The sequence below is a fragment of the Hibiscus syriacus genome, unplaced genomic scaffold (assembly GCF_006381635.1).
Source record: "Hibiscus syriacus cultivar Baekdansim isolate YM2019G1 unplaced genomic scaffold, ASM638163v2 tig00112988_pilon, whole genome shotgun sequence".
Classification (NCBI taxonomy): domain Eukaryota; kingdom Viridiplantae; phylum Streptophyta; class Magnoliopsida; order Malvales; family Malvaceae; genus Hibiscus; species Hibiscus syriacus.
Window position 1 is genome coordinate 1,385,818 of NW_024063432.1, and position 27,329 is coordinate 1,413,146.

At 32.8% G+C, this 27,329-nt stretch overlaps 2 protein-coding genes and 1 pseudogene across 4 annotated transcripts; 1 reads left to right on the forward strand and 2 right to left on the reverse strand.

Moving 5' to 3' along the window:
- The first annotated feature begins 9,121 nt into the window (after positions 1-9,121).
- On the forward strand, positions 9,122-12,798 carry LOC120185012 (probable serine/threonine-protein kinase At1g54610). The gene is made up of 7 exons (XM_039189348.1): positions 9,122-9,493; positions 9,584-9,868; positions 10,904-11,221; positions 11,397-11,624; positions 11,823-11,923; positions 11,995-12,118; positions 12,275-12,798. Exons 1-7 carry the CDS (start codon positions 9,122-9,124, stop codon positions 12,620-12,622), a joined length of 1,776 nt encoding a protein of 591 aa, XP_039045279.1. The 3' UTR covers positions 12,623-12,798.
- A 5,826-nt stretch (positions 12,799-18,624) lies between these two features.
- On the reverse strand, positions 18,625-19,861 carry LOC120185110 (annotated as a pseudogene).
- A 920-nt stretch (positions 19,862-20,781) lies between these two features.
- LOC120184980 (glutamic acid-rich protein-like) lies at positions 20,782-25,951 on the reverse strand. 3 transcript variants are annotated; one of them, XM_039189316.1, is made up of 11 exons: positions 25,192-25,951; positions 25,074-25,107; positions 24,119-24,198; positions 23,988-24,047; positions 23,681-23,794; positions 23,515-23,595; positions 23,348-23,416; positions 21,647-22,136; positions 21,433-21,530; positions 21,307-21,337; positions 20,782-21,220 (listed from the first exon to the last, which is right to left on the reverse strand). In XM_039189316.1, the coding sequence occupies exons 1-11, from the start codon at positions 25,708-25,710 to the stop codon at positions 21,057-21,059; spliced, it is 1,740 nt and encodes a 579-aa protein (XP_039045247.1). In that variant the 5' UTR covers positions 25,711-25,951; the 3' UTR covers positions 20,782-21,056. The 3 variants fall into 3 exon arrangements, with proteins under 3 accessions (XP_039045247.1, XP_039045245.1, XP_039045244.1); XM_039189314.1 differs by having other exon boundaries at positions 23,348-23,419; positions 23,681-23,791; positions 25,192-25,949; XM_039189313.1 differs by having other exon boundaries at positions 23,348-23,419; positions 25,192-25,949.
- Positions 25,952-27,329: the final 1,378 nt, after the last annotated feature.

Sequence of the window (27,329 nt, forward strand, 5' to 3'; positions counted from 1 at the left end):
AAAATTAGAGTAAAGTACAGAAATGGTCCTCTTACTATAGGGCATAGCTTTATTAAGTCCCTTGACTATTAAAAGTTATGAAATGGTCCCTTGTGGTGTTGTTTTGTTAAGTTCCTTCTATTAAAATTCACAAATTGTCCTCCAACTATAGGACATAGCATTTATGTTAAAAATTTGACGGCAGTCTAAGTTGAATGTTAACATGTTGGTTGTGATACGATAAAATCTGATACCAAAATCTCAAACGACTATCATATCTTAGTTAATCTCAGTTAACATATTAACGCTCAACTCAGTTTGTCATCAATTTTTTAACGAAAAATGACGAATTTAGAATATATAAGTAGTCGGGTGATCATTTTGTAATTTTTAATAGTCAACTGATTCAACAAATCAGTGCCCTATAATTAAGGGACAATTTGTATACTTTACTCTTAAAATTAATAATTTTTCTTCATCGAGGTACCTTTCTCTTTGTGAAAGTAGATACAAAATATACTACATTTTTATCTATGTACTAAATTCTTAAATCAATGTTGTCAACTTTTAAAAATTTAGATGATATAATTTTAAGTATTTTTTTTCAAAAAAAAAACATTTTAGGTATCTAAATAATAATTTTAAATGCTTATTTTAATTTAAAAATATTTTAAATACTTAAATAAAAAATAATTTTATTATTGAGATCGTTTAATTAATTTATTTTAATAAATCGAGTTTAAACTTTGAATATTGAATTGGTGAAATTAACCAAATGTGTAGAGAGAACTGAATCCTAAGTTGGGTGGCATTTTTTTGGACTTAAGTTGCGCGGCTTTAAGCCAATTGAAAATCGATACATATATATAAGTAAATTACGCATTTAATATCTAAACTATTATTTTTAGTCTGTTGTAGTACCTAAACTTTTAATTTTTAAAAAATCATATATAAAGTTTAGTTTTTATTTCATTTTAGTACTCGTCGTAAATTTTTTAGTTTTTATTTCATTTTAGTACTATGTTCAAAATTTAACGTTAAGTTTTGAAAAAAATTGAAAGTTTAGGTATTAAAACGGGCCAAAATTGATAGCTCGGGTACTGATCGCGTTAAATTTTTAACAATGAGCACTAAAATGAAACGAAAACTAAATGTTAGGTATGATTTTGAAAAAAATAAAAGTTTAGGTATTAAAACATACCAAAATTGATAGTGTAGGTACTAAATATGTAGTTTACCCATATATATATATATATATATATATGCCTTCACATGAAAATATATATTTTTAACCAACTCCAATTATTAACATTTTTCTTATTAAACACCGATTGGTAATATGGTATGATATAATTAAACGTTAAATGTCTCAAATAATATTTTGATTTTTAATATTATAATTAAAATAATTTTTTATAATACCTTATTTAGATTAATATATTAATAAATCAAATAATAATAATAAATTTATTGATAAAGATTCTTCCTAATGGATTAAGATGATATTGGAGCATAGATATTATAATTAGAGTAAACTACATATTTAGTATCTAAATTATTACTTTTATCCTATTTTGGTATTTAAACTTTTATTTATTTTAAAATTATACCTAATGTTTACTCTTTGTTTCATTTTCGTACATCACCATTTTATTTTAAAATGATACTTCTTTATGGGTAAAGTACATCATTCATCACTCAATTATCTTTTCACTCCTATTTTGGTTATTGGAGTTTATTTTTTTTAATTTGATTACTTAACTTTCAACTTACTCCTAATTTAATCACTCTAACTTTCAAATTTAATTTTTATTTTTAATTATATATTAATATATTAATGATAAAAATATCATGTCACAAAAATTATTAATAAGATAAATTAGAGTGATTAAAACATGAACAGTTTGAAACTTGAGTAGTTAAATTGAAATTTTTTAAACTATAATGACCAAAATAAGAATGAGAAGATTGCTAAGTGATGAACAATGTAATTTATCCATAAAATAGTGCCACAAGCAATATTTCTGTTAAGTTTTTAACCGTGAGGTACCAAAACGAAATAAAATGTAAATATTAATATAATTTTGAAACAAATAAAAATATAAATACTAAAACGAGATAAAAGTAATATTTAGATACTAAACTTGTAGTTACTCTTATAATTATTATTCTTAATGGACTAAATTAATCCAAAGAGAAATACATGGGTTTTGGCCCTTTCACATAATGAAAAAGTTCCATTCTGGCCCTTGGCCTTAAATATTTATTACACGAATTGCTTTATTTATTTTTTAATTAATCATTGGTATCAGATCTGTCGACTGACTAATTCAGATCGGATAATCCAGAGGCGAGGGAGACCCTCCAAACCCAGTTTGCTCCATTCGTAAACGTCAGGATTCGAACCCCTGACCTTGCTTAAGGGACATAATGCCTCATCTCACTAAACCAACTGATTGTTGGTGCTTTTATTTTCTTATTAAGTTAAGGTGAGATTACAAAGTAATATATGTTCTAAATTATTTTAATCATTTGACAATAAACGTTCAATTATCCATGTTGCAGTCGTTGGTGCTCGAACTTAGGACCTCTAAGAATGATAATTATTCCTTTAACTACTGAATAATTTGGTTCGTGTTGAATTGCTCTTACTTTTACTTGTAATAAATTCAGATTCGAATATGTTTTACTTTTTGTTATAGGAGACTTAGCTGCGTGATCTTAAATTCGGCATAATAGATAGATGACTAAATACATAGTTTATCTGAAATCGTATTTACTCGATCAAATGGATCTCGTAAGATCGATAATGTAAGCCCTTTTTTGGTAGCAAATCGAACAGTTATTTTGAGGTCTCATATGAATAGGAAGAGTAAAATACGAATGGAAAATGGTCCCCCATAAATACAAGCATATAGATATGTGCCACAGACATTTAAGAGAGGTCAATAATGTTAGCTCCCCATTAATGATTTTGGACTACCACAAAGCTTTGTTAAACAAAACAAGGAATGAATCATTAAATGATTTTAGTGGTCAAAGAGAGTTCTATTTTATTTTGAGGTTTTAAGTTCGAGTAATTATTTTTGTAAGATATATGTAGGGATGAGCATGGGACCCGAATTCGACGGGTTACGACCTACGGGTCGGGGTTTTTTATTTAAAAAAACGGGTTCGGGTTGGGTCGGGACAGGTTCGGGCTTATGGTGAAAAATACTCGACCCGGGAAAAAATATAATTTTACCTTATATATTTAGGAATAAATACAATAATACCCCTATATATATTATTATTATTAATTAAATCAATGTTTTTATTGAATACAAATAATATTTTTTATTATTTCGGGTCGGGTTCGGATTTAATTTCAAAAAGTAGGGTCGCCTTCGGGTCGTGTGGAAGGTATATATTATACGGGTCGGGTCAGATTTCGGGTGGAGGAGTTATTGTTCTCGGTCAGGTCGGGTGGACCAAAATTCAAACCCATGCCCATCCCTAGGCATGTGTGTTATCAATTATTAAGAAATAATCTTCATAGAAGTAAACAACAAACTAATTAGGTGGTGTTTGATAATATTTAGGCTTAAGGGTTACTTTTATCCCTGTCGCAACCCAATTTATCACTTTCATCCCTATGGTATTTTCGCATCAATTTTACCCTCGGGGTTGCTTAACCGCATAATTTTTAAAATATTTATTATCCTATAGGGTTTTAAGTTAGAGTTTAGGGTCTAGACTGATGTAATTAAATAATTTCGATAGCTAAATTGATACGAAAATACCATTAAAAAAAATGATAAATCGAGTCTACTAGAAGGAAAGAAGAAACCCTTATGCCTAATATTTAATGTTCAATTAGCATCTTAATAGAAGAAAGAACATTAGATTAAGGATGATACTTTTTTTAACTTCCAAGGGGTAAATTAGAAAATAAAAAAAATCTTCAAAAGACAATGAAAAAAGTAAAAACTTCAGGGGCTAAATGTATATATTCAACCTATTTTTATTTCACTTGCACATTCCCTTATTCTTTATTTCAAGTGAAAGATTTGATTTAGGTTAATGTTAGCAGATTATTTTTGGTATAATTTTTGGTAATAAATTTATTGATTAATTAATATGGAGTAGGTATCGTAGAAATTCATTATAAGAATGACTCTTTCAAATTAATTTACTTCGTTCATTACGTTAGAATTCGAATTATAATCTTGTTTGACAGATTTAAACACATTATCCTACAAGATCAATTGGTAGTTAAAAGATAAATTACTGAGAAAAGATTGTTGTTATCTCTTGAGGTATTGGGTTCGAACACGACGTCAGTAAATGAGCATAAATTCTTAAATGATTGAGTTGTGAAAATTTTTGGATGGAACGTGAGAACATTTAGGTCGAGATATCTTCTTATAATATGATTGATCGTCAGTTATCTCTCAAAAGTATCTTAAAACTCTTTAATTAGACATATTTAGTCATTTAACTTTTATTACATTTATGTTTTGATCATTCATTTTTAATTTTTTTTTAATTTACCACTTAATTTTCGAATTTTATTTTATTGGTCAATCGATCATTAAGTGTCTAATGTTGTTTTATTGTCGCCCGTCGGTCACAATAGATTTTCTAAATTTTGAGATTATTAATTAATCAGTAAGATTTATCATCTCTCTATCTAGCATTTGTTGGACTTCTTCCAACAAATGCTAAAACCCAATTGAGATGGTATAATCTTCGACTCTAAGGTTTGTTTTTATTTTGGTCACCCAACTTCAAAAAATTAAAATTTTGTCGCCAATGTTTTTAAAATTTAAAATATTGATCATCCATCATTAAGTCTTAATGAAATGATGATGTAACTTTTTTAAGTTGCTACAATAACACATTTAGACCTTGTCATGTATTCATTCTATCGATTCGATCTTAATTTTAAATTAAATTTTTTCAACTTCAACCTCTATATTTAAATCAGTAACATCCATAACCACGATCTCCGATTAACTTCCCTACATCATGCTCGAATCTCTTGACATTTTTTCCCTAACAAACAGTGATACAAAGGATTAGAGATAGTAGTTTTGGTGTTCACACATTAGATGGTGCGGAGAGCTATTAAGATTGAGGTGATCAGTAGGAACAAACGCACGATTTTAAACTAAGGGAGCGAAGCGAACTTATAAAATTTTACAGAGACAACAATCGTCCCATCAACCCTCTCAGTCCATCCCTAGTGACGAGGACCCCTACTAGTAGTTCCATCTATGCCAACAAACATGAAATTAAGAAAAAGAGGGCATAGCGCAAAGGCAATGCAAAAACGTGCATGAGAAAGTGATGGAAAATTCAAGGTTAAAAAGACAAATTAAGAAAAAGGTTGGAGTATTTTAGCCCCTAGGTTTTATTTTCGGGCAAAAAGATCCCTAACATTTGACATGATAATCACTTTGATCCTTATTCTTTTTTCTGGATCATTTTATCCCTCAATGTTTCATTTTAGGTTAAAAAACTTCTATTTTGGAGCATTAATCATGTATTAACCAATGATTTTCATCTATAGAGAGAGCTTTTTCTCCCAAAGTGAAACGTTATGGCCAAATTACTAAAAAAAAGAGTCAAAATGACCATTTTCGTAAATATTCGGGGCCTTAAATGCATCATATAACACTATAAATAAAATCGAGTCGAATTTTATTTCAGACACATTTAAAAAATCAAATGCGAATTAAATTCGAGTGTAATCATGTATATAATATATGTGACTGATTTAAATAATATTATTCTAAAATTTAAATTTATATAATAGTGTAATTACAAGTTGTACTATCAAACATGATATCAAGAACAAAAATATAATTATATTTTATAATCAAATATGTTTAGATAATTAAAATTTATTATAATTACACTAACATATAATTATTAGAATAATAATTATATTTTCATACCAATATATTAAAAATAAATTAATAATTTGATATTATAACTATATTGTAAATAAAATCTAGATTAAACTTGTGAATTAAAAAATGACATAAATCGATTATAACCGAAAATATTATCAAAAAGCGTAACATTTTAGGCTAAACATGATAATATTTTAGCTTGAAATCGAAAATGTTGTCTTATTTATAATATTTTCGATTGCAACCGAAATTATTACCAGTTGTATAATGTTTTAGTTGAAAACCCTAAATATACTACAACATAATTTTTTTCAAATACGACCGAACATATTACGAGTTATATAACTTTTTAAGTTAAATAAAATAACATTTTAATTTTAGGATAAACTATCGATTATTGTGGCCTTTTTTAGGATAAACTACACCAAATACCACAAAACTTTAGATATAGTATCATTTATATCACTGAATTTTAATTTTATCAATTATATCATTAAACTTTTGATTTCTGTTTCAATTATACCACTGGACCGTTAAATCGTTAACAGCCAAATCAAAACGATGTCGTTTTGTTGAGGTGTCTATGGTGACAGCTGTCAGCCATGTCATTGTGTTGTTAACGATTTAACGGTTCAGTGGCATAATTGAAGCGTAAATCAAAATTCAATGCTATAATTAACAAAATTGAAAGTTCAATGATATAATAATACAACACCTAAAGTAGTAAGATTAAAATAATAAGCATAAAAAATGTAACTTTATAAAAAATAATTAAATATAACTCGTGAAGGAAATCTAAATAAAAAGATACTCAAATTGTCTATATAACCTACTAAGGTAAATAATGACTTCGATCCTGGCTCTCTACAGTCTTTGCAGATGGAATTCAGTTCAAGGAATCACATCATTAAGAGACTATCGAAGGAAAACAACATCTTTAAAGAAGTAAAGTATGTTTTCCGAAAGTACACTGCTAGACCTACACGAAGAAAAACAATATTCTTTAGTGGTGTGACATTTCCCCCTCCCCTCACTAATTTAGTCATCGCATTTATGCATGATGTTTCGTTTTGGTTATTCAATCCAATAATATGATAAATTGGCTAAATTTTAATATTAGAGTTTTCATTTCTAAGGTTTAATTTAGGAGAATTTCTGATTTTGTCATCGTATTTATGTTGATATTATATTTTAGGTATTCGATTTAAATAAATTGTTAAAAGTGGTTAAGTTTTAATATTAGAGTCATCATTTTAAATTTAATCATGAGTTCTCGAAATTCATAATTTGACATTTAGTTAAAGAAAACTTTTAACTAGTTCACCAATAATCGGTTGCAACCGAAAATGTTATAAAAATGATAATTGTACAATTTAAAAAAGTACATTTTTAATAAGATTTTCGATTATAATTTTTTATTAATTTGAGATAAGTACAAGTTAATATCTACTCAAAGATAACTCTAAACCTTTTAAAATATTATCTAATTTAATATTTTAAGATATTATAGTTTAGGGTAAACTACACAAATGGTCTCCGACTATAAGATAATATTTTATTAAGTCCCTGAACTATTAAAAATTATAAAATGGTTAAAAGTTACGAAATGATCACTCAACTATTTATTATGTTCTATATTCGTCATTTTTCGTTAAAATTGACGACATTTTAAATTGAACGTTAACATTTTGACTGTGATATGATAAAATCTTATCCTAAAATCTCAAACGACTATCATTTCCCAGTCATCATGTTAACGTCCGGTTTATATAATTACCAATTTTTAATATATTTTAAGTAAATATTGCTTCACTTTTTACTATGAGCCCTGTAAACTGATAAAATCAGATTGATTTTTTTAGCAAGGCAATTAAGATTTGATCTATTATTGAGCGACACTTTTGGTTTAAATTTTGGTTATGGGTAACTTATATCATGTCATCTAATTAATAGTAAAATTATAAATAGGTTATTCAGTTTTAGAATGTTACAAACAAGTCACTCAATTAATCGATTTGACTATCAGATCATGTGTTGTTGTGTCAAAAGTCGATACCCATCATATATAGTGGTTGATGAACCCTAATTTTTCACCATAATATTCACATTGATCTCTTTGTTCAATTCATCGGATTAGGTTCCCGATAAACCCTCTTAAAAGTTATGAAATCACCTCAAAACTATTAAACTTTGTTCTTCATCGTTTACCTTCAAATGGACTCTATCTAGGGATGTATTCTTCATCTCACAGACATCTCTCAAACGTTTCGATTTTCGAATGAAGTTCTCGATCTTTGAGAAGATCAAAACCCAGAATATTATTTTTAATTTTCTTTACCGATTAATTGAATGACTCGTCAGTGACTTTTTGAAATGGGTGACCTGTTTATAATATTACTAATGATTGAATGAGTTATGGTGTAACTTGGATCTCTTTGTTCAATTCATCGGATTAGGTTCCCGAGGAACCCTCTTTAAAGTTATGAAATCACCTCAGAACCATTAAACTTTGTTCTGCATCGTTTACCTTCAAATGGACTCTATCTAGGGATGTATTCTTCAGCTCACAGACATCTCTCAAACGTTTCGATTTTCGAATGAAGTTCTCGATCTTTGAGAAGATCAAAACCTATAATATTATTTTTAATTTTCTTTACCGATTAATTAAATGACTCGTCAGTGACTTTTTGAAATGGGTGACCCGTTTATAATATTACTAATGATTGAATGAGTTATGGTGTAACTTGGCCAATAAAAACATTGAAAAATATTTTAAAAATTATCCTAAATTAATTTTTGTACGAATAATTTTTAAATTTAAATTATAATGACCAAATTGAATTAAATTTGGTTCCAATTTATCATGTTAATTATTTTTTAATTCAAAAGAAAATTATTATTCAATGATTTTGTTTTAACTTTAAAACGGCACAATGGAGTCAACCTCTATTATACCAGAGAATGGTAGTTTCGTTATTATTCAAAATTCAGTGCCTTATTTCAGAATACAAATCTCACTTCAGTATCTCAGTTAGGCTAAGCTAAGCTAAGCTCTCTTTGCCGTTCTTCTTCCTCTTCATCGTTTCTTCTCTCTCTCTCTCTCTCTCTAAAACTCGCCTGAAAATTGCAAAAACGTTGCCGTTTTCACTTCCAGGCTTCCTTTTGACTGCGGAACCGCTACTGGTTTTCCGTTAATCGGGTTACATTATCCCCCTCCCAATGCATTTGCCTTGAGAGGAAGAATGGGTTGCGTCTTCGGAAAGCAATCACAAGCGCCGTCATCTGATCGCCGGAACAGGGGCAACACCGTTGAATCATCACATCCTCCACGTACTCGTCGTCGCCGTAGCTCCGGTGAGACATCCACGGACGTTTCAGTCAATGAAGCCGTGGACCCGGTCGCGAATGTCAAACAGCGGGAGAGACAGAGACCACAAAAGCAGAAGGCTAGACATAGTGGCGATTTCCCGGTGGCCATTCCTGCTCCAGAGACACGGCGGACTTCTTCAGACCTGAACCAACAAGGGTGGCCGTCGTGGTTGATGGCCGTAGCCGGTGAAGCCATCCGTGACTGGACCCCAAGACGCGCCAACACCTTTGAGAAACTTGACAAAGTATATCCATTTTCCTTTCTTTTTTTAAAGCTTAATTGAAAGCTTCCTTTGCTATAAACATCTTTAACAATTCTGGGTTTTATATTTTAGATTGGGCAAGGGACTTACAGCAATGTATACAAAGCCAGGGATCTACTAACAGGGAAAATAGTGGCATTAAAGAAGGTAAGATTTGATAATTTGGAACCAGAAAGTGTGAAGTTTATGGCTAGGGAAATTCTTGTATTAAGTAAGCTCGATCATCCTAATGTAATCAAACTTGAAGGCTTAGTTACTTCAAGAATGTCTTCTAGTCTTTACTTGGTGTTCGAATACATGGAGCATGATCTTGCTGGCCTTGCTGACTGCCATGAAATTAAGTTCACTGAGCCTCAGGTACACCATTCTTTCGTAATTAATGCTGATTAGTGCTAGGTTTTACCATTAATATGTGATTACTTTTCTTGGGTTCTTTCCATATTTTGCACTTGCTTGTCCATTTGAGATTTTATGATATGTACATGTATGTATGTATGTATGTATGTATGTATGTATGTATGTATGATTATGTATTTGTTTCTTGTACCCTTTTTTGTTTTTGTTGGTTGTGGGCATTTGATGTTGCTCTCAAGTATTTTCGCTTGCTACTTGGGTCCCATAGCTAATGGTTTTGTACTGTTTTTGAGTATGCAAATTCATGGAAATTTCCTGCTTGACATCAATTTTTGGAGTTGTTTTCCCACTTCTTTTGAATCATACCTTTTGTTTCCACACTTTCTTGATGGAATGAAAGTGATATAACGTGACAAAAAGGAGAAAGGATCCTACTTTTTTCAACAGTTAAATAGTATATTAGCTTATTTATCTTTCGGTTTCTGGAAACAGAACGAGCTGCTAATAGGAAATGATGATTGATTCCTTTAAGTTATCTGCAAATGAACTCGAGGTTTATTTATGACAATGATTCTCATCATAAGAAGTTACAGTTGTGACCAAGACATTCCTCCAACATGGTGTGATTTGCCACCTTTTTGAAGACAGATTCACCGGAAATAAACATTTCATATAAGCTTATGGTTGTTTATCGTTTGTTTTCGGATGTTGGTTCGTTGCTGAAATTCGATAATTGTTGCTGAATGTGTAAAAATGCTGAGAAATGGCAGTAGGTTGTAATGTTGATGCTATATGTGAAGGTATTTCTACTTTTCTAGGAGTGGCTAGAATTAGTTAAGCCCTACTAATGATCATCCCAAATTAAATACTTAACTTGTAGATAAAATTGAGATTATTTAGAAATTCTCATGCAAGGCTGGTTCAGGCTTGTGATATCGGGAATTTACAATTGTCGGTGTTTGGCTAATGGAGTTTGCATTGCTGAAGAGGTGAAATTTAGATGATTGCTTTGTTTTTTATGTTTCTTCCCTCTGGCAGGTAAAGTGCTATATGAAGCAGTTACTTTCCGGGCTAGAGCATTGCCACGAACAAGGTGTTTTGCATCGTGATATCAAGGGTTCTAATCTCCTTATCGACAATGAAGGAATTCTAAAAATTGCTGATTTCGGACTGGCTACCTTTTATGATCCTGAACAGAAGAGCCCCTTGACTAGTCAAGTAGTTACACTTTGGTATCGTCCACCCGAACTACTTCTTGGGGCAACTTATTACAGTGTTGGGGTTGACCTCTGGAGTGCCGGTTGCATTTTGGCCGAGCTACTTTCGGGGAAGCCGGTAATGCCAGGAAGGACAGAGGTACCAACTTTTCTGTCTCTTTTGTCGACCTGCTCTTACAATCTGTAATCAGAGCTTTCATCTTTTGTAAATCTATCGGGAAACCAGTGTTTTCGAGTCAAATGAATATGAACTGCGGTTTAAATAAGTAATTATTTTCGATCTATAACATCAGATTTTTTCCCTCCTGCTTTAGGTTGAGCAACTGCATAAGATATTCAAGTTATGTGGATCCCCTTCTGAGCAATATTGGAAGAAATCCAAATTGCCAAATGCAACCCTCTTTAAGCCACAACAACCATATAAACGCTGTATAGCAGAAACTTTCAAGGATTTTCCATTGTCTTCTTTACCTCTCATCGAAACACTTCTTTCAATAGACCCCGAAGAACGAAGTACTGCCACTGCAGCTCTTAACAGTGAAGTGAGTTATATCAGCTTTGTTAATGGGGAAAAAATCAATATTCGTGTGTTACCTATAACCCAAGGACTTGCATGATCTATACCCTTTGAATGATCAAATATCCAGTGTTGGATACTCATATTCCGTTCTCAATTCTCACCATCAATTGTTGCAATATCTATAAATTGGTTTGTGAAATACTTAATTTCCTGTTTGCAGTTCTTTACCTCTGAACCATGTGCTTGTGAGCCATCGTGTTTACCGAAATATCCACCCAGTAAAGAAATGGATGTAAGATTGAGAGACGAGCAAGCGCGAAGGTTGGCTGGCTTTCTTTTTCTTTTTTCAGTTCGGCTGTATTCTGGCAACTGATATTAATTTTCCCATACAGGCAACGAAGTCTAGCTGGCAAGGTTAATGCAGTTGATGGTGCAAGGAAAACTCGAGTTAGCGAACGTGCTAGCCGGGCGGTTCCTGCCCCCGAAGCAAATGCTGAAATTCAAGCAAACTTGGATGTAAGTCGGGGACTTTTCTCTTGTTCTATCTTTTTTACCAATTCTTTTATTGTTCATTATCCATGCCTCTTGAATCCACAAATGAATACTCTACTTGCCAAATGCAATTGTTTTCGGGATAATCTCGCAAACGAAATTTCGTTTATGGTTTTCCAGAAATGGAGAGTGATGACACAAACAAATGCCAAGAGCAAGAGTGAGAAATTCCCACCTCCCCATCAAGATGGAGCCGTGGGGCATCCATTCGATGCATCACACAAAGGGCCTCTATCATTCTCTACAACCGACACTTCTTTCACCTCTTCGGTTTTCAGCTCCAAGTTATCTGAATCCGCTAAAAATCCCGTACCTGCCGACGGCCCTTCCAGGAGGAGGAAAACCAATAAAGACCTGCGGAGGGATCCGTCTCGAAAGTTCATTCGCGGTTTCAAACCGTCCTCGATAGGCCTATCCATGGATTTTCTATTCCGGGGTAAGTCCGAGGTCCTTCGTAGTCAGAATTAGAATAGTGTTCCAAGTTTATAAACCCCTTGCTTCTTAAGGAACTTGAAAATGTAGTTTTCCCATCCCTTATTTAATTGTATCTGATGATATAAGTATCTGGTGTATAATCCACGCCAAGATCCCAAATCTTTTGGTGTATAATCTGCCAATGCAATCCCACTTTTTGTTGTACAGTCTCTCAACAAGCACAAGTTAGTCATGCGTTTGATTATGCATAATTTTGATAATTCGATAGATTTTAATGCCCTTCTCTTTAATAAAAATATACAAATTTTATACATGAGAGATGTATGAGTAATAGTGTAAGATTCCCCTACTAAAATTTGAGACCCAATGAAGAATGAGTTGTAAACCTTAAACCACTTGGTGGACGACACATCATAAAGTGACATAGTGGGACCAGGGCCGTGGCTTGGAGGTGCAAACTGCGCGACCGCGTAGGGACCTAAAAAAAATATATATATAGTGACGTTTTATTAATAAACGCCACTATAGATGGACCTATTGCGACGTATTTTTAAAAAAACGCCACTATTATTGCGGATTTATTGATAAAACGCCATTATAGATTGATCTATTACGACGTTTGTCCAGAAAACGCCACTATTGTTGTCCCGAAATCGAATATATCTAGAAAATAGGGGTCCTTTTATACGAATTTGTACATGACCCCCGAAAATCCTGCCACAGCCCTGAGTGGGACCAATCTATTAGATATTTTGTTATTAACGTATGTGCTCGAACCAAATGATCTCAATGGTTAAAAAATTATTATTATTTTAAAATTTTCAGATTCAAGAACTATATATGCAGGAGTGTATCAGTACGAGCACATTAACTGTCAAATGGTTAATTCATTAAATAGATATTATATTGAATTCACTCTAAATAAATAAATAAAAACAAAATTATTAACATATTTCTAGGTGTATCTCACTAAATGCCATTAACAAATTATTTTAGGTTTAGGGGCAATTATTAACATATTTCTAGATAATTTTGGTCTATTACAAGGGTAATTATGTATTTATATTTTATTTTAATTATTTAATATTAACCTCCTTAAAAAATAATTTATTACTTAATAATATAGTTTAATTATTTAAAGTAAATAAAATTCATGGTTTATATATTGAAATATTAATAAAATATATTATATCCACTTGTTAAAAAAATTGATAATATATCCTTCTGTATATCCTTCTCATGTTTCGTCTTTTAAATTTATTCGGGAGTTACGTTTTTTGTCTATATGCAGAGATTTGTACGAAGGGATTTATTTGCATTGATAACTTCCCATTACAGACGCGCATATGAAGACTGCATATGAAGACTGTTCAACTATGTATTTATTTATTTATTTCTTTATTTATACATGTATTGTATTTTATCTTTATTTTTAAATTTTTCTGACTGCCGGAGCTTCCACGGAAGCTGCTCTCAACCTGGTGTTGGGGACAGCCTACTACCCTATCTCCCCCTAACCCTATTACATATGGGAATAGGGTTTTGTTGTTGTTGTTGTTTTTTAATAAAATATTTCATTTATAAAATTTATTAATAAGTTATTTTTATTTTTTTAGGCTTAAGAGTCACAGTTGCCCCTGTAGTAGATCAAATTTATCAATTTCACCCCTACCATATTTTCGCATCAATTTTTTCCTCGAAGTTGTCTAATTTTATCAATATCTACTTTTGACCGTTTTAACTAACGGAACTATTAATTTCTACTTACGTGGACTCTAGCTGTTTCCACCTAAGATAATTTTGCTAACGTGTTAATAGGATGACGTGGTAATAACAAAAAAAATTGCATATGGACCAGGGCATTCCAATTATGTCTCATTTGTTGAATGGATTTCTCCTCCGAAGGCAGCAGCTCCGTCGCCTCTGGCGGCGCCAACAACACCAACTCCAGCTAGAGGTGCTAAAAACTACATTTTATCAGATGAAATTACGTTTCCTGATTGCATTAGAATTAAGATAAACTCTACTAACCAATCCAAGAAATTATCCAAACTAATAAAACAACGTATATAAATTTAAAAAAAATCACAAAACAAAATTTTGATAGCTCAAAATAATTCATTGTATCCTTCAAGGTTTTGCAATGAGAAAAAAAAATGGATAGCTAAGGAACAAAGCAACAAACAGAAAAGCAAAAGCAAAAGTAACAACTCTAATATCAACATAAGTCGAAGCAAGAAGAAGAGAAAATAGAAGGTCGATGGGTGAGTTTGACATTTTCCGACAACCTAGACATCGGTTGAAAGATCCGTGTGGTGGAAAGGTTGAATGGCAACAAGGAGCAACATAATGTGAAGATGGTTCCATCATACGGTTGTTGGCGACGAAATGAAGTATTTTTGTTTCTAAAAAATCAATTGGTTTTATCTATTTTGATATACGATGATTGGTGATGTATTCGAGTAATCAAAGGTCAGATTCATGACGAGGAACACAAGACGATTTTGATGATGTATTTTTCGTCCCAAACGGTGGTCGGCAACGACGAACAACGCTGTGTCACCTGTGGACAAAGGTGAAAGGCTTAGAGAAGAAAGGAAATAAAGTGAAAAAAATATGGGGGAGGAAACTTAAAATGGTATATATATTTGCTTCCAAAACTACGTACCTTATAATCACTCCAGACTATTCAATTTTGAATGATAAAATTAGGGGTGAGCGTTCTATCAAGTCGAGTCAATCTAAAAAATTTTGAGGTATTCGAGTTGGCTCAAACTTGAAAATCAATTCATTGATTACTAAAAATTTCAAGTTTTTTGAGTTACTATTCAAGTTATTTAAGTTATATTTTACAACTCGATTTAAACTTAAGATTTTTTCGAGTCGAGTCAAGTTAAATTTAACCAAAATTTAACCGTAGATTGTAAGAAATGAGTTGGCTTGTATAATAAATAAAATTTAACCAAAATTTAACCGTAGATTGTAAGAAATGAGTTGGCTTATATAATAAATAAGTAATTAAAGTAAATAATCTTTTTCATTTAAGTATCAAACGTATTTTTTGATCAAAATAAGTATGTAAAGTTATCTTTTTTGTCAAAATAGTTACCTAAAGTATTTTTTAGTCAAAATATGTACTTAAAGTATTCAATTATTTTATCTAAGTACCTAAAGTATTCTTTAATTAATAATGTCAATTTTTTTTAAAAAAACTTATATGGAAAAGTTTGAATAGTTTAAGTACCTATTTTAACATAAAATACTTTAGGTATCTATTTTGACCAATAAGATAACTTTCATGCTTTTTTTGACAAAAAAATATTTTAGGTACTTAAATGAAAAAGTGGGTATACTTTAAGTACTTATTTATGATATAAGCCAAATGAGTTTAATTAGTTGAGTCGTATTCTTTTTTTAATAGTCTAGACTCTATAATGTTTACAAATTAGTACGTAGGGATGGCAACAGAGATGAGTTGGGTTAGATTTTTTTGTTAATTCGACCCAAAAAAAATATTTATCCTCCACTCGAATTTGACCAGATTATATATCTTCCAACCTTCTAGATCCGTCCCGAAAAATATGTCCTCTATCCACTTCTGATTCGACTTGAATTTTTGGAGTATAAATTCGATCCGACCCAACCTAGTATAAAATAAGGATTTAATTAAAAATAATAATAATTTTAGTGAAATTACATTATTATCCTCATGTTATGTCGGGTCAGAGTTTTTTTACCCTTCAACTTACCCGACCAACCTCACTCCCTTAAAAAATCCGGCCCTACCCAATCTAAACCCGATTTAAAAAAAAAATGATCCTATCATATTGGGTCTGGTCGGAACTCTTCGTTTCATATTAAATTGCCATACCTAAGTGTATGTTCAAAATTTATCTTATATATTTAGGGATAACTACAATAATAACTCTCTATATATTATTTTTTTCAATTAGATCTCTATTTTTATTAAATAAAATAGTTTTTTATAAATATATTTATTTCGGGTCGGGTTCATGTTTTATCTCAAAAAATCGAGTCGAGTACAAGTCAGGTGAAGTCACTCCTAAACTCATATCGGATCGGATTTCAAGTGGAGAGTATACATTTTCGGGTCGAGTTAGGTTGACCAAAAATTCAACCTGACCCATGTCCATCCCTAATCGAGACGATAATGTCACGAGATTGGGTGAGAGAAAATGTCATGCCTAGAAAAGGAAATGGAAGGTTATGGAGTTTACAAGCGGTATCAAACATGTCTTCTGGAGAGAGGAACGGGTAACAACCCGTGACAAAATATTAATGACTAGGGGTGTTCATTCGGTTAATTCGGTGGCCGAACCGACCGAAATACCATTTTCGAATTAACCGAACTTTTTTTTTCTTTAACCGTTAACCGAACCAAATTTTTTTCGAAAATATTAACCGAACCAAATAAATTTCGGTTAATTCGGTTAATTTTCGAATTAACCGAATTTTTTTAGAATTTTTGAATTTAATATTTTTTAAAATTAAAAATAACAATTTACAATTAATTTAAATAATATCTAATTATAAATAATATCTAATTAATTTGATTCAAACATTTTGCATTTAGTTTTGATATTATTTTAATTAATTAATAATGATTTGGGTTTTAAATGTGTTTTAAATGGATTTGGCATCTTAATATAATTATATTTAAAGGTTAATTCGGTTAATTCGGTTAATTAACCGATTTCGAATCGAATTAACCGTTAACCGAATTCCAAAAAAATCTTTAACCGTTTTCCGACCGAATTAATTCGGTGGCCGACCGAATTAACCGAACTAATTCAGTTCGGTCGGTTAATTCGGTTAAAACCGAATTTTGAACACCCCTATTAATGAATTTATTTTTCCTTAAACACATTATAGTCAAGTGGTCCGTGTACTAAATTTTGAATGAATGCTCCATGAGAATGCATGGAGAGACCTTTAAGAAAAAGAAAGAAAGAATGTATGGAGAGAAAATAATACCGTAAAGCATGATTTAACCTAACCTAAACTTTGATGAACCAAAACCTTTTGCTTTGCTCAACTAAATAGGTCCCCATTTAGTTCAAATGATAAGTAGTTTGATATCGCTTAAGTGAGGTCCTAAATTTGAATCCTTGTGTGTATGCAAAAATTTTCGTTGTGAGACTCACCCGTTATAAAGTCATCGTGTTTTTGTAAGGTTATAAAGTCAAATGCTAATTTTGGTTTAGTTTCATTTTAAATTTAGGGTAAATTACGTGTTTAGTATCTAAATCGATAGTTTGAGTATTAAAACATACTAATATTGATAGTTTAGGCATTAAAATGAGTAATTTGCCCTTAAATTAATTTGGGGTAAATTGGACCGATACGGATATGACTTTGATTGTATGGGCCTTATGTGAATTGGGTATTGAATTTAGGGTTTAAAATGGGGCTTTAATTTTTATTTAAACCATTCGAAATAATTTTTTTAATAAAAAAATTCAACAAATGAGAAGTATTGAATTATGGGTTTAAAACAGAGAAATGATTACGTGCGACAACCTTAATATACGACTAAAAAAATGTTACCGGTTTTGTTATTATTTAAATAACAAGATCGGTAAAAAAATTATCGGAAACATTATTATTTCTACCGATTTTGTTATTATTGGGCGCTTTACCGGTTTTGTTATTTTTTCTACTGGTTTTGTTATTATTGAGCACTTTACCAGAAATGTTTAAAACATTGATGTTTTAGGTAAAAATAATAATATTTTAGATAATTTTTTACCAATTTTGTTATTTAAATAATAACAAAACCGATAGCGTATTTTTTTGCCTTATATTAAGGGTCTCGCACTGTAGAACTTCCCTTTAAAACAGGATTCGAAAAAAATTTGAACTCAAAATATATTTAGACTTAATTTGATTCAAGCTCGAATTCAAGTTCGAACATACCTTAAGCTCGATCTTTTCGAGACGGATATTAAGAAGCTCCCTTTGGCACGTTAAGAACTCGAGCCTGAGTCGAGTATATTCGGTTCGACATCTGAGGATGTAAACAAGCTCTAACAGCCGAGAATTATCTCATACATTAGCAAAGATACAAAGGTTTATTAATAAGAAATACAGATTCTAAGAAGAAATGACTACAAATCTTGATCCGAAAAACAGCTAACCAAAGAACCATTAATTCCCCAGCAAAATGGCAAATCATGCAGCAGGAAAGGAGGAACAAGGCAGGCCAAAGTACCTTAAATCCTGCTAAGAACTTTCTCGGCCGCCGCAATCGTCTTTTCGATGTCTTCCAACGAATGTGCCAAGCTCGTAAATCCGGCGTCGAACTGTGAAGGTGCTAAGTATACATCTTCTTCAAGCACTCCCCTATGAAACCTGGCGAATTTTGCAGTATCGCTCTTCTTTGCATCATCAAAGTTGTGAACAGGTCCTTCCGTGAAGAAAAACCCGAACATCCCGCAGATATGCCCTCCGCAGATCCCGTGTCCCGTCTTCTTTCCGGCGTCTAAAATGCCTCGAACAAGTTCTCCGGTGATCTTATCCAAGTATTCGTACGTTCCCGGCTCTTTCAACCGCTTAAGGGTGTGTATCCCGGCCGTCATTGCCAATGGATTCCCACTCAAGGTACCAGCCTGGTACATCGGCCCTGCAGGTGCCCCCATTTCCATAATGTCCGTCCTCCCTCCATATGCACCAACAGGCAGACCACCACCAATTATCTTCCCTAGGGTTGTTAAACCCGGTGTTATGCCGAAATACTCCTGTGCCCCGCCGTAGGACAACCGAAATCCGGTCATCACTTCGTCGAATATGAGGAGGGCGTCGTTTTCCTTGGTAAGGCGACGTATGGCTTCAAGGAAGTCTGGTTTAGGTGGAATGAAGAAAGAGTTCCCAACAAAGGGTTCGAGAATAATGGCTGCAAGTACGCCTTTGCCGCTCTGAAAGAGACTTTCGACGGCGGATATGTCGTTGTAAGGGGCAGTTAGAGTTTCGAGAGTGGCTGCTTTCGGAACACCAGGAGAGTCAGGCAGTCCTAGGCAGTCCCTCGAATTTGATGAGCTTTTCTCGTCCTGTAAACGCACGCGCAAGTCGCAGCAAGCCCATGCATGCTTCCATACCCGAGTTTATGGACCGTACCATTTCGATGCTAGGCACGGCGGAGATTACCGACTCGGCCAAAACGTTCTCAAGAAGACATGGAGCGCCAAAGCTGGTTCCTTTCTTCATTGTTTCAGCCAGAGCAGCAAGCACCTGCAGCAAATATTTGCAAACCATGAAGAATTATTATATGTGCTCTCCATTACAAACCTAACAACTCTTGGTTGAAAAAATTTGGACCCTAAATAAGACGAGAAAGATCATGAGCTACTCGAGATCGAGTCGATCAAATTTTGTCAATTCTCAAATTGAATGGACTTGACTCGAATTCTTAAAGAGCTAAAGCGAGCTACTTTATATCCGACTCGAAAAACTTGCAAGCAACGCAAAAAAATAATATATTAATTTTTAGATTTTTTTAAATTAAATTATTAATAATATTAACATTTATATTTTTTTAAAATATAATATAAGGTTTCCATACATTTGAGGTTCAGGTTCGAGTTTGAACTTCAATCAAACTAAGTTTAAGAATATTTTGAGATCAAATTTTTTCGAACTAGAGTCGAGCTTGAAAATTTAAACCCGCGAGCTTTCGAGTCGTACTGCAATTTTTCATTGCGAGTTCAAGTCCAACTAGACAATTTAAAGCTTGTAAGTTCTCGAGTCGAATCATGTTCAATTTTACATTTTTGAATTGAGTCGAACTCGACGATACTTAAACTCAACTCGGCTCATTTAATACCCTAAACATAATGCATCATCATGGACATTGCATCCTAACATAACAAGAAGAAAATAAAGTCAAAAAGCATATGAAGTTATGGGATTTGTTAGTCTAACATTTAGTTTTCGTAATTCAACTTATTAATAGTTAAAATAACTTATTTCTCAACCTAACTCGTTCTTCGTTAAGCTCACTAAAATTTTAAATAAAGTAACTACTAAAATTTTATATATAAAAAATTAACAAAATAGTAATGAAGTCAAGTTAAAAATTGTTCAACTCATTAAGATATCGAGTCAAACTCTAATTCGAATCAGATCAACCCAAAACGAACATTAAACAATTTTAAATTGTTTTTAGAAAAGAGAGATGCTCATAAAACTTTTTATCAAAATGTAAGCTTTGAAACCTCAGCCTCATGAAACAAGAAGATGTTCACTATGAGAAACTAGGCAAATCTCAACTACAACCATACATACTACTACAATTAAGTTACTACAACTAAGTTACTACAAGAGTTACAATCCCACCATCTAAAATCACTAGGCCAATTCTAGTATTCTATCACAAATGGGAATCAAATCCCATGAGGGATCAGATAATTACCCATGACCATGCACATCTCACAAGTTGCATATGGTGAAACTAGTCATCTCTGTCACCATCTTTATCGGCACCACTGCCTGTATCGGCATTATCCTCGCTTTCCTCCCCTTCCTCATCCTCATCAGACATGTTATTTATCACTTCCGTAATAATGTCCTTCACCTCGGCTTTCCGGTGCATCAAATCCAGCCCAAAGTGTGTACCTGCAATGATCCAAATCCTATAATTATTCAAGTATAAAAGTTGATATTGTAATTTAAATACTTTAACAACAGCAGGCAAAACATACCCAGTTGTCGAAGGATATCAGATAACGTTGCCTGCATCATAAGAACACAATTTTAGCACTGGAACTCTGAATCCACTCATTTCACCTCCAAATTAGACAGATAAAAGGATTAAAGATGATACTTACAGTGTTGAAGTCCACTTTTTTTAGGATATCTACCACTACATCATGAATCTCTCCCCTGGTAGGCTCAGGTTTAGGTTTCTTACCACTTCTTCCTTTACCTGTAGCAACAGCATAAACACAAAGGCATTGAATAAAAGATCAGCAAGCCACTTCAAATATCTCCCTTCTTTTAATATTATGCAAACATAAAACATCTGTATTTAGCGAAACCTACCTTGCGACTTAGCAGAAACCTTTTCTGATGACTTGTTTGTTTGCTTCTTGCCAGCAGCCTTCTCTTTGGTGGAACCACCCTTAGAGCTTTCCTTTTCAACCTTCAGCTTCTTTGACGCAGAACCCTTTGATTTAGAACCAGAATTTCCACCATCACTGACATCTTGCTTTGAAGTTGATCCTGAGGACTTTTTGCTAGATTTTGCTGGGGTAGCCTTCTTTCCGGATGTGGGATTATCCTTGCTTTTTGACTCAGGACTCTCTGTTGCTGTCTTTTTCGAAGTACTTTTTTCGCTAGACTTGTTGGGCTCTTCTTCCTCCTCTGATTTAGTCTCTTCATCATCATTCTCTTCTTTAGGAGTAGTGTCAGCATCATCTTCATGAGAATCATCTCTAGAGAAAGGGGATTCAACTTTATCATCATCTTCATCTTCCTCAACTTTGGACGAACGCTTACGCTTTTCCCCACCTTGGGGTGCTCTTTGTCGCTTCTGTGGAACAAATTTTGAATCAAATAACAAGCATCAAGCACTCTCAGCCCCGAAAATTTCCAGAAAATAAAAATAGGACAGAGACAAGGAAATGGATAAAATGAGGGAAAATTATCATTCTGAAGCCGTGATTCCCAGCTAGATTCATGTAGGACATCCTAAATCTGGTAGACATTTACTAAATCTTTTTTCCTCTATTTTTCCTTTTTTTTTTTTGAGAAACCAAAGTCTGTACATGGTTTTGTTTGCTAGACAACATCTATGGACATAGCCGTATAGGTAAAAATGTTCTAACCCACCAAACAAAAGGGGAAAAAACCAAGCATTCTTGTCTATGGTATTTACAAGCACCAACACTCATCTGCAAGTGGAACATCATTGCAAGCCAGACCAAGGAAATGCACACAATGAACCTTAGCAAGTACGATAATGAAAATAATCACAAGATTCAGGGAAACAAAATAATGCCAGAGAAACATATATAAACTAAAAACAAACACAGTTTTTCCCCATAAACACATAGGAACCACAGTCTATTAAAGATCATTTGTGACTTGGCAAGTGGAGAAACATAAATTATTCTTAATCTGCAAACAGTCACGGGAAAATCACTCCAACCTTTAATCAAACCACCAAGAGTATCTATAACCCATATAAATGGACTATAGTAAGAACCAATAATAGGTAATGACTAATGAGAACAAAACTGACAAACTTCAACAAGCATATAACAATGGATAATCTCCACATGACTGGACAAAAAACAATAAGTTAACACCTATATTAACAATACAAATCCAAGAACATACAATACAGACACAGCAGCCAGTGAGTAAGGTTTCATAAAACAAAATAAATAGAAATGTGAGATCAAGTCTTGAGAGCACCAACTTTGATAGTCTAAGATTAATTACCAACCCTTGCAAAAACAAGACAACATGACAATTCTTAAACTTCATTCTTATAAGCAAAAACAAAAAACAAAATTTAACAGATCACATTGATCAAAGCAATTTTAAACTCAGCTTGGGAGCAGGTAAAATGATACACAATCAAATATATATTTAAAAAGAAATAAGACGAATCAATAAAATACAAGGCACAAAACAGAACAGGGATACATGCAGGAACAAGCACTACCCAATAATCATAGAATGATATAATAGATCACAACAAATATATAAAAAGGAGCAAAACCAAACAAAACAAACCTTGGCCGATGTATTTGAAGCCTCCCCAGAACCAACATTTTTGCTTGGTGTAGCTTTACGCTTTTTACCCTTCTGAAACAAGGATAAAGAATATCATTCAGATCCAAACTGACAATTAATCATGCCAAATACTTCAACATGCAAAAGAATTTCAAATAGCATTGCACCTGTTCCTTGTCAGCAAGAAGAATGTCTGTAGTAGCATGGGGGGATTCTAAAAATTCCAATAATTTGGCAGAGACTTCCTCCTACAAAAGATAAATGAGTTACACTCAAATAAACAAGCAAAGTCATTACATAAACAATGGTACATTTTATATATTTCTTACTGACCTTTCTAACAGTGGCCTTTGCAATTGGAATATTCAGCAAATCACAGAAATCAACCAATTTTTCTTTAACACATTTTTCAATTTTTTCCCTTATTTTTGCTTTTTGTTTTTCCTGCTGAAAAAAATAAAAAGCAATGGTCATTAAGAGATTCCCACTTAATGAATAACAGCTCATTCCCAAGGTCAAGCATGGGCAATGTATCTTCAATTAATCTATTTTGACTTCATGAAATGCAACAAGAGAACCATGCAGCCAGACTACAGCGGGAAAAGAAAGAAACCAACTTTTACAAGATTAAATAAAATACCTCATTCTCAACCCAAACATAGCCCGAAAATTGGCCAATGTTTCTCTTCAAACTGTAAGGCTGTAGATGGAAAAATACAATTAGTACCGAAAAAAGTATAATGAGACAACAAGACGATATAACTTCATCACCTTTGCTTTCTTTCCAAAGAGTATCACATGAAGCATCTGCAGATTGTCATCAGCTTTTCTCTTTGACAGTTTGAAAGCCACTGAAACAATTTACAAAACCAGAAAATAAATAGGCCAGACTCTGCACTGCAGTAACAGAAATGTTCAATAACCGTATAAAATTGTCATTTCAAAGAATAAGGCATCAAAACAGCATTGATAGAATCTCTCCATCATCCAAGAGAATAATGAGTCAATTATTAAATGAAACTGCAAGAGGCTAGCAGTGATATGCTAATCTTGACAGTAGTCAAATACATCTCATCCACAAATTTCCAATCAATTCAAGTACCTATAAAATTCCTACCAAGCATGAGAATCCACAATGAAACTGTTGGAATGAACTCATGACAACAGGTATTTATGAGGCTATTGGGCTAAAATAGTAGCCCAAAAGTTGAAAAGAAAATAATTGCAAACATTATCAGCAAGAAACAAATAGGTCATCATAGCAGGTCAAAACTGTTCACATTTATCTGATTATACAAAATTTTAAGTTTTTAGAGTTTGACCAATGATTCCTCCAATTTCAAGTATTTACCATACCATTTATTCAAACTCAACAACAATCAAAATGGTAAACTGCGCATGAAAACCATTTAACCTCATTTTAGGACTTTGAATGTCCTTATTCACATCTCTATTGACAGGTTTCATGGAGACTGCTTGTTCTGCTTCCTAAGTATAAAACTAAAATGCATAACTAACAACCAAGTCTCAGATAGTTTGCATCGCCAAAAAGTAAAGTGAACTTTAGTTATTGTTAAGTATCAAAATTAACTAAGTTCTAAGATATAGTCTGCTGATAACCTAGACCAGATGACATAAAAATAACCCAAAATTGAATACAGATCGAAGCTCAATCGGATCCGTTGAAATTCAAATAAAACATTTAACAAAGAGAGTAGATGCATACCATTCGGAATATCTTTAAGCTGTGTACCGCGACCCTGGAAGCAAGGCAGATTATATTAGGAGTCAAAATGAGGAAAATGGAGTGAAAAGGGAAACCGAATTCTTAACGAGAACAATACCTTTTCAATTGAAAAATGTTTGGCTGAGGATGATCTGGCAACGGAAGGAGCTGAGTACCTTTCCACGACTTTCCTTTCCCTAGTAGGCCGATCACTGCCCGGAGTCACGGGCTCTTTCTTCTCAGCCGAATCTCGACCGGGCTTCCTTGGCCTTCTTCCCTTTCGACCACTACCTTTAGCACTTTTATTTCCTTCATCTTCGCTATCTTCTTCCTCCTCCTCCTCCTCCTCCTCCTCATCTTCCTCTACTTCTTTCTGCTCCTCTTCCTCCACTTCTTTCTGTTCCTCTTCTTCCACTTCCTTCTCTTTTTCTCCCTTTCCTTCCTCTTTCACTTTCTCGTCCTCCTCTTTCTCGTCAACTTCCGTTTTTTCCTCAGCTTCCCGAGAATCTTCTTTCTCGGAAACCTCTTTACAATCCTCACCGTCTCCCTTCTCTCTCTCCTCCCCCTCCTCTTTACCTTTAACCGGGGTAGCCTCCTCTTCCTCCGTTTTCTTCTCGTCTAGGGTTTTCTCCGCCATAGAAACCACCAACCAAGCAGTTCCTCCTAAAACCCTAAAATTGAATTCAAAACCCTAACAATTCAATAGACAGTGAGCAGAAATGGTGAGTGATGAAGCGCAGAGCAGTGGAAGTGAAAGACGGGGAAATCAAAGTGTTTGGCGTAGAATTGACCTTGTTATTTGTAGGTCAGAAATTGGGGAATTTTTTAGATAAAAAATTTTCGTTTTCGTTAACGCGCGCTATGGAGATGAGAATAAGAGGGACGAACGAGCGCCCACCAAAAAAAAATATTTCAGAGAGCGGGATTTCATTCTCCTTTCCCCTTTTGGATAAATTACGCATTTAATATCTGAATTATCATTTTTAGTTCGTTTTAATACTTACTTTTTTTTATTTTTCAACACCATACCTATTGTTTAGTTTTTATTTCGTTTTAGTACCTTATCGTTAAAAACTTAACAGGTGATTTGCACCTTTTTTATGGATAAATTGTATCATTCATCACTCAATTATCTTCTCACTCCTGTTTTGGTTATTAAAGTTTAGTTTTTTTAATTTAATTACTTGAGGTCCTGGGTTCAAACACCAGGAATGTCAGGGGTGTGAGTGTTCATTGTCAAATGGTTGAGAGTTATCTTTGAATATATATTGTCTTATACTTACCCCATATTAATAAAAAAATAACTTTCAAATTTTTTTTAGTTGTATGATAAAAAATATAGAAAAGCCATGACATAAATTATTAGTAAAATAAAAGCCATTTGAAAGTTGAGTAGTTAAATAAAAAAATTTGTAACTTTAGTCAAAATAGGAGTGAGAAGGTAGTTGAGTGATGAAAGATATAATTTACCCATAAAAATGCAGTGTCGTTAAGTTTTTTCTAAAACGAGTACTAAAATGAAACAAAAACTAAATATTAAGTATGGTTTTAAAAAAAAATAAAAGTTAGTTACCAAAATAAATTAAAATTGATAGTTTGAGTATTAAATGTGTAATTTACGTTTCTCTTTTTCATTTTGGATTTAATATAAAACAAAGGGAAAACTACACAAATAGTCATTAATTCTTTAGGAATTTTTCATTTTTCATATTTAAGTTTTAAAAATAATAAATTAATCACTAATGTTATAAATTTGTAACAAATCGATCACTCAACGTTAACAGACGTTAACGTGAGTGACAAAAAAAACTTAGATGGCTTGTTAACCACTTACATGGACCGTTGACTACCACATTGGATAATCTACTAAACGATTGATCAAAATCTAAACCAAAATGAGAAACGAGAGATTGGTAAAAATCTAAGTGTGTGAAATAGTCAATATGAGTTGTTGGAAGTAAGTCGCATTATACGGGCCTATTTGCGGGATACACAGATATAACTACTTAAAATTAAAATGAACGGTTGTTCAGTGCCTAAATAATCAATTTATGTTTGCTTTAGTACTTAAATTAAAAAAAAATTAAAAATATACACACATTTAGTTTTTGTTTCATTTTAACATATTGTCGTTAAAAACTTAATGGATGATTTGTACGTGACACCTTTTTCATAGGTAAATTACATCATCCATCATTCAACTATCTTTTTTACTCTTATTTTGGTCACTAAAGTTTAATTTTTTTAATTTAACTA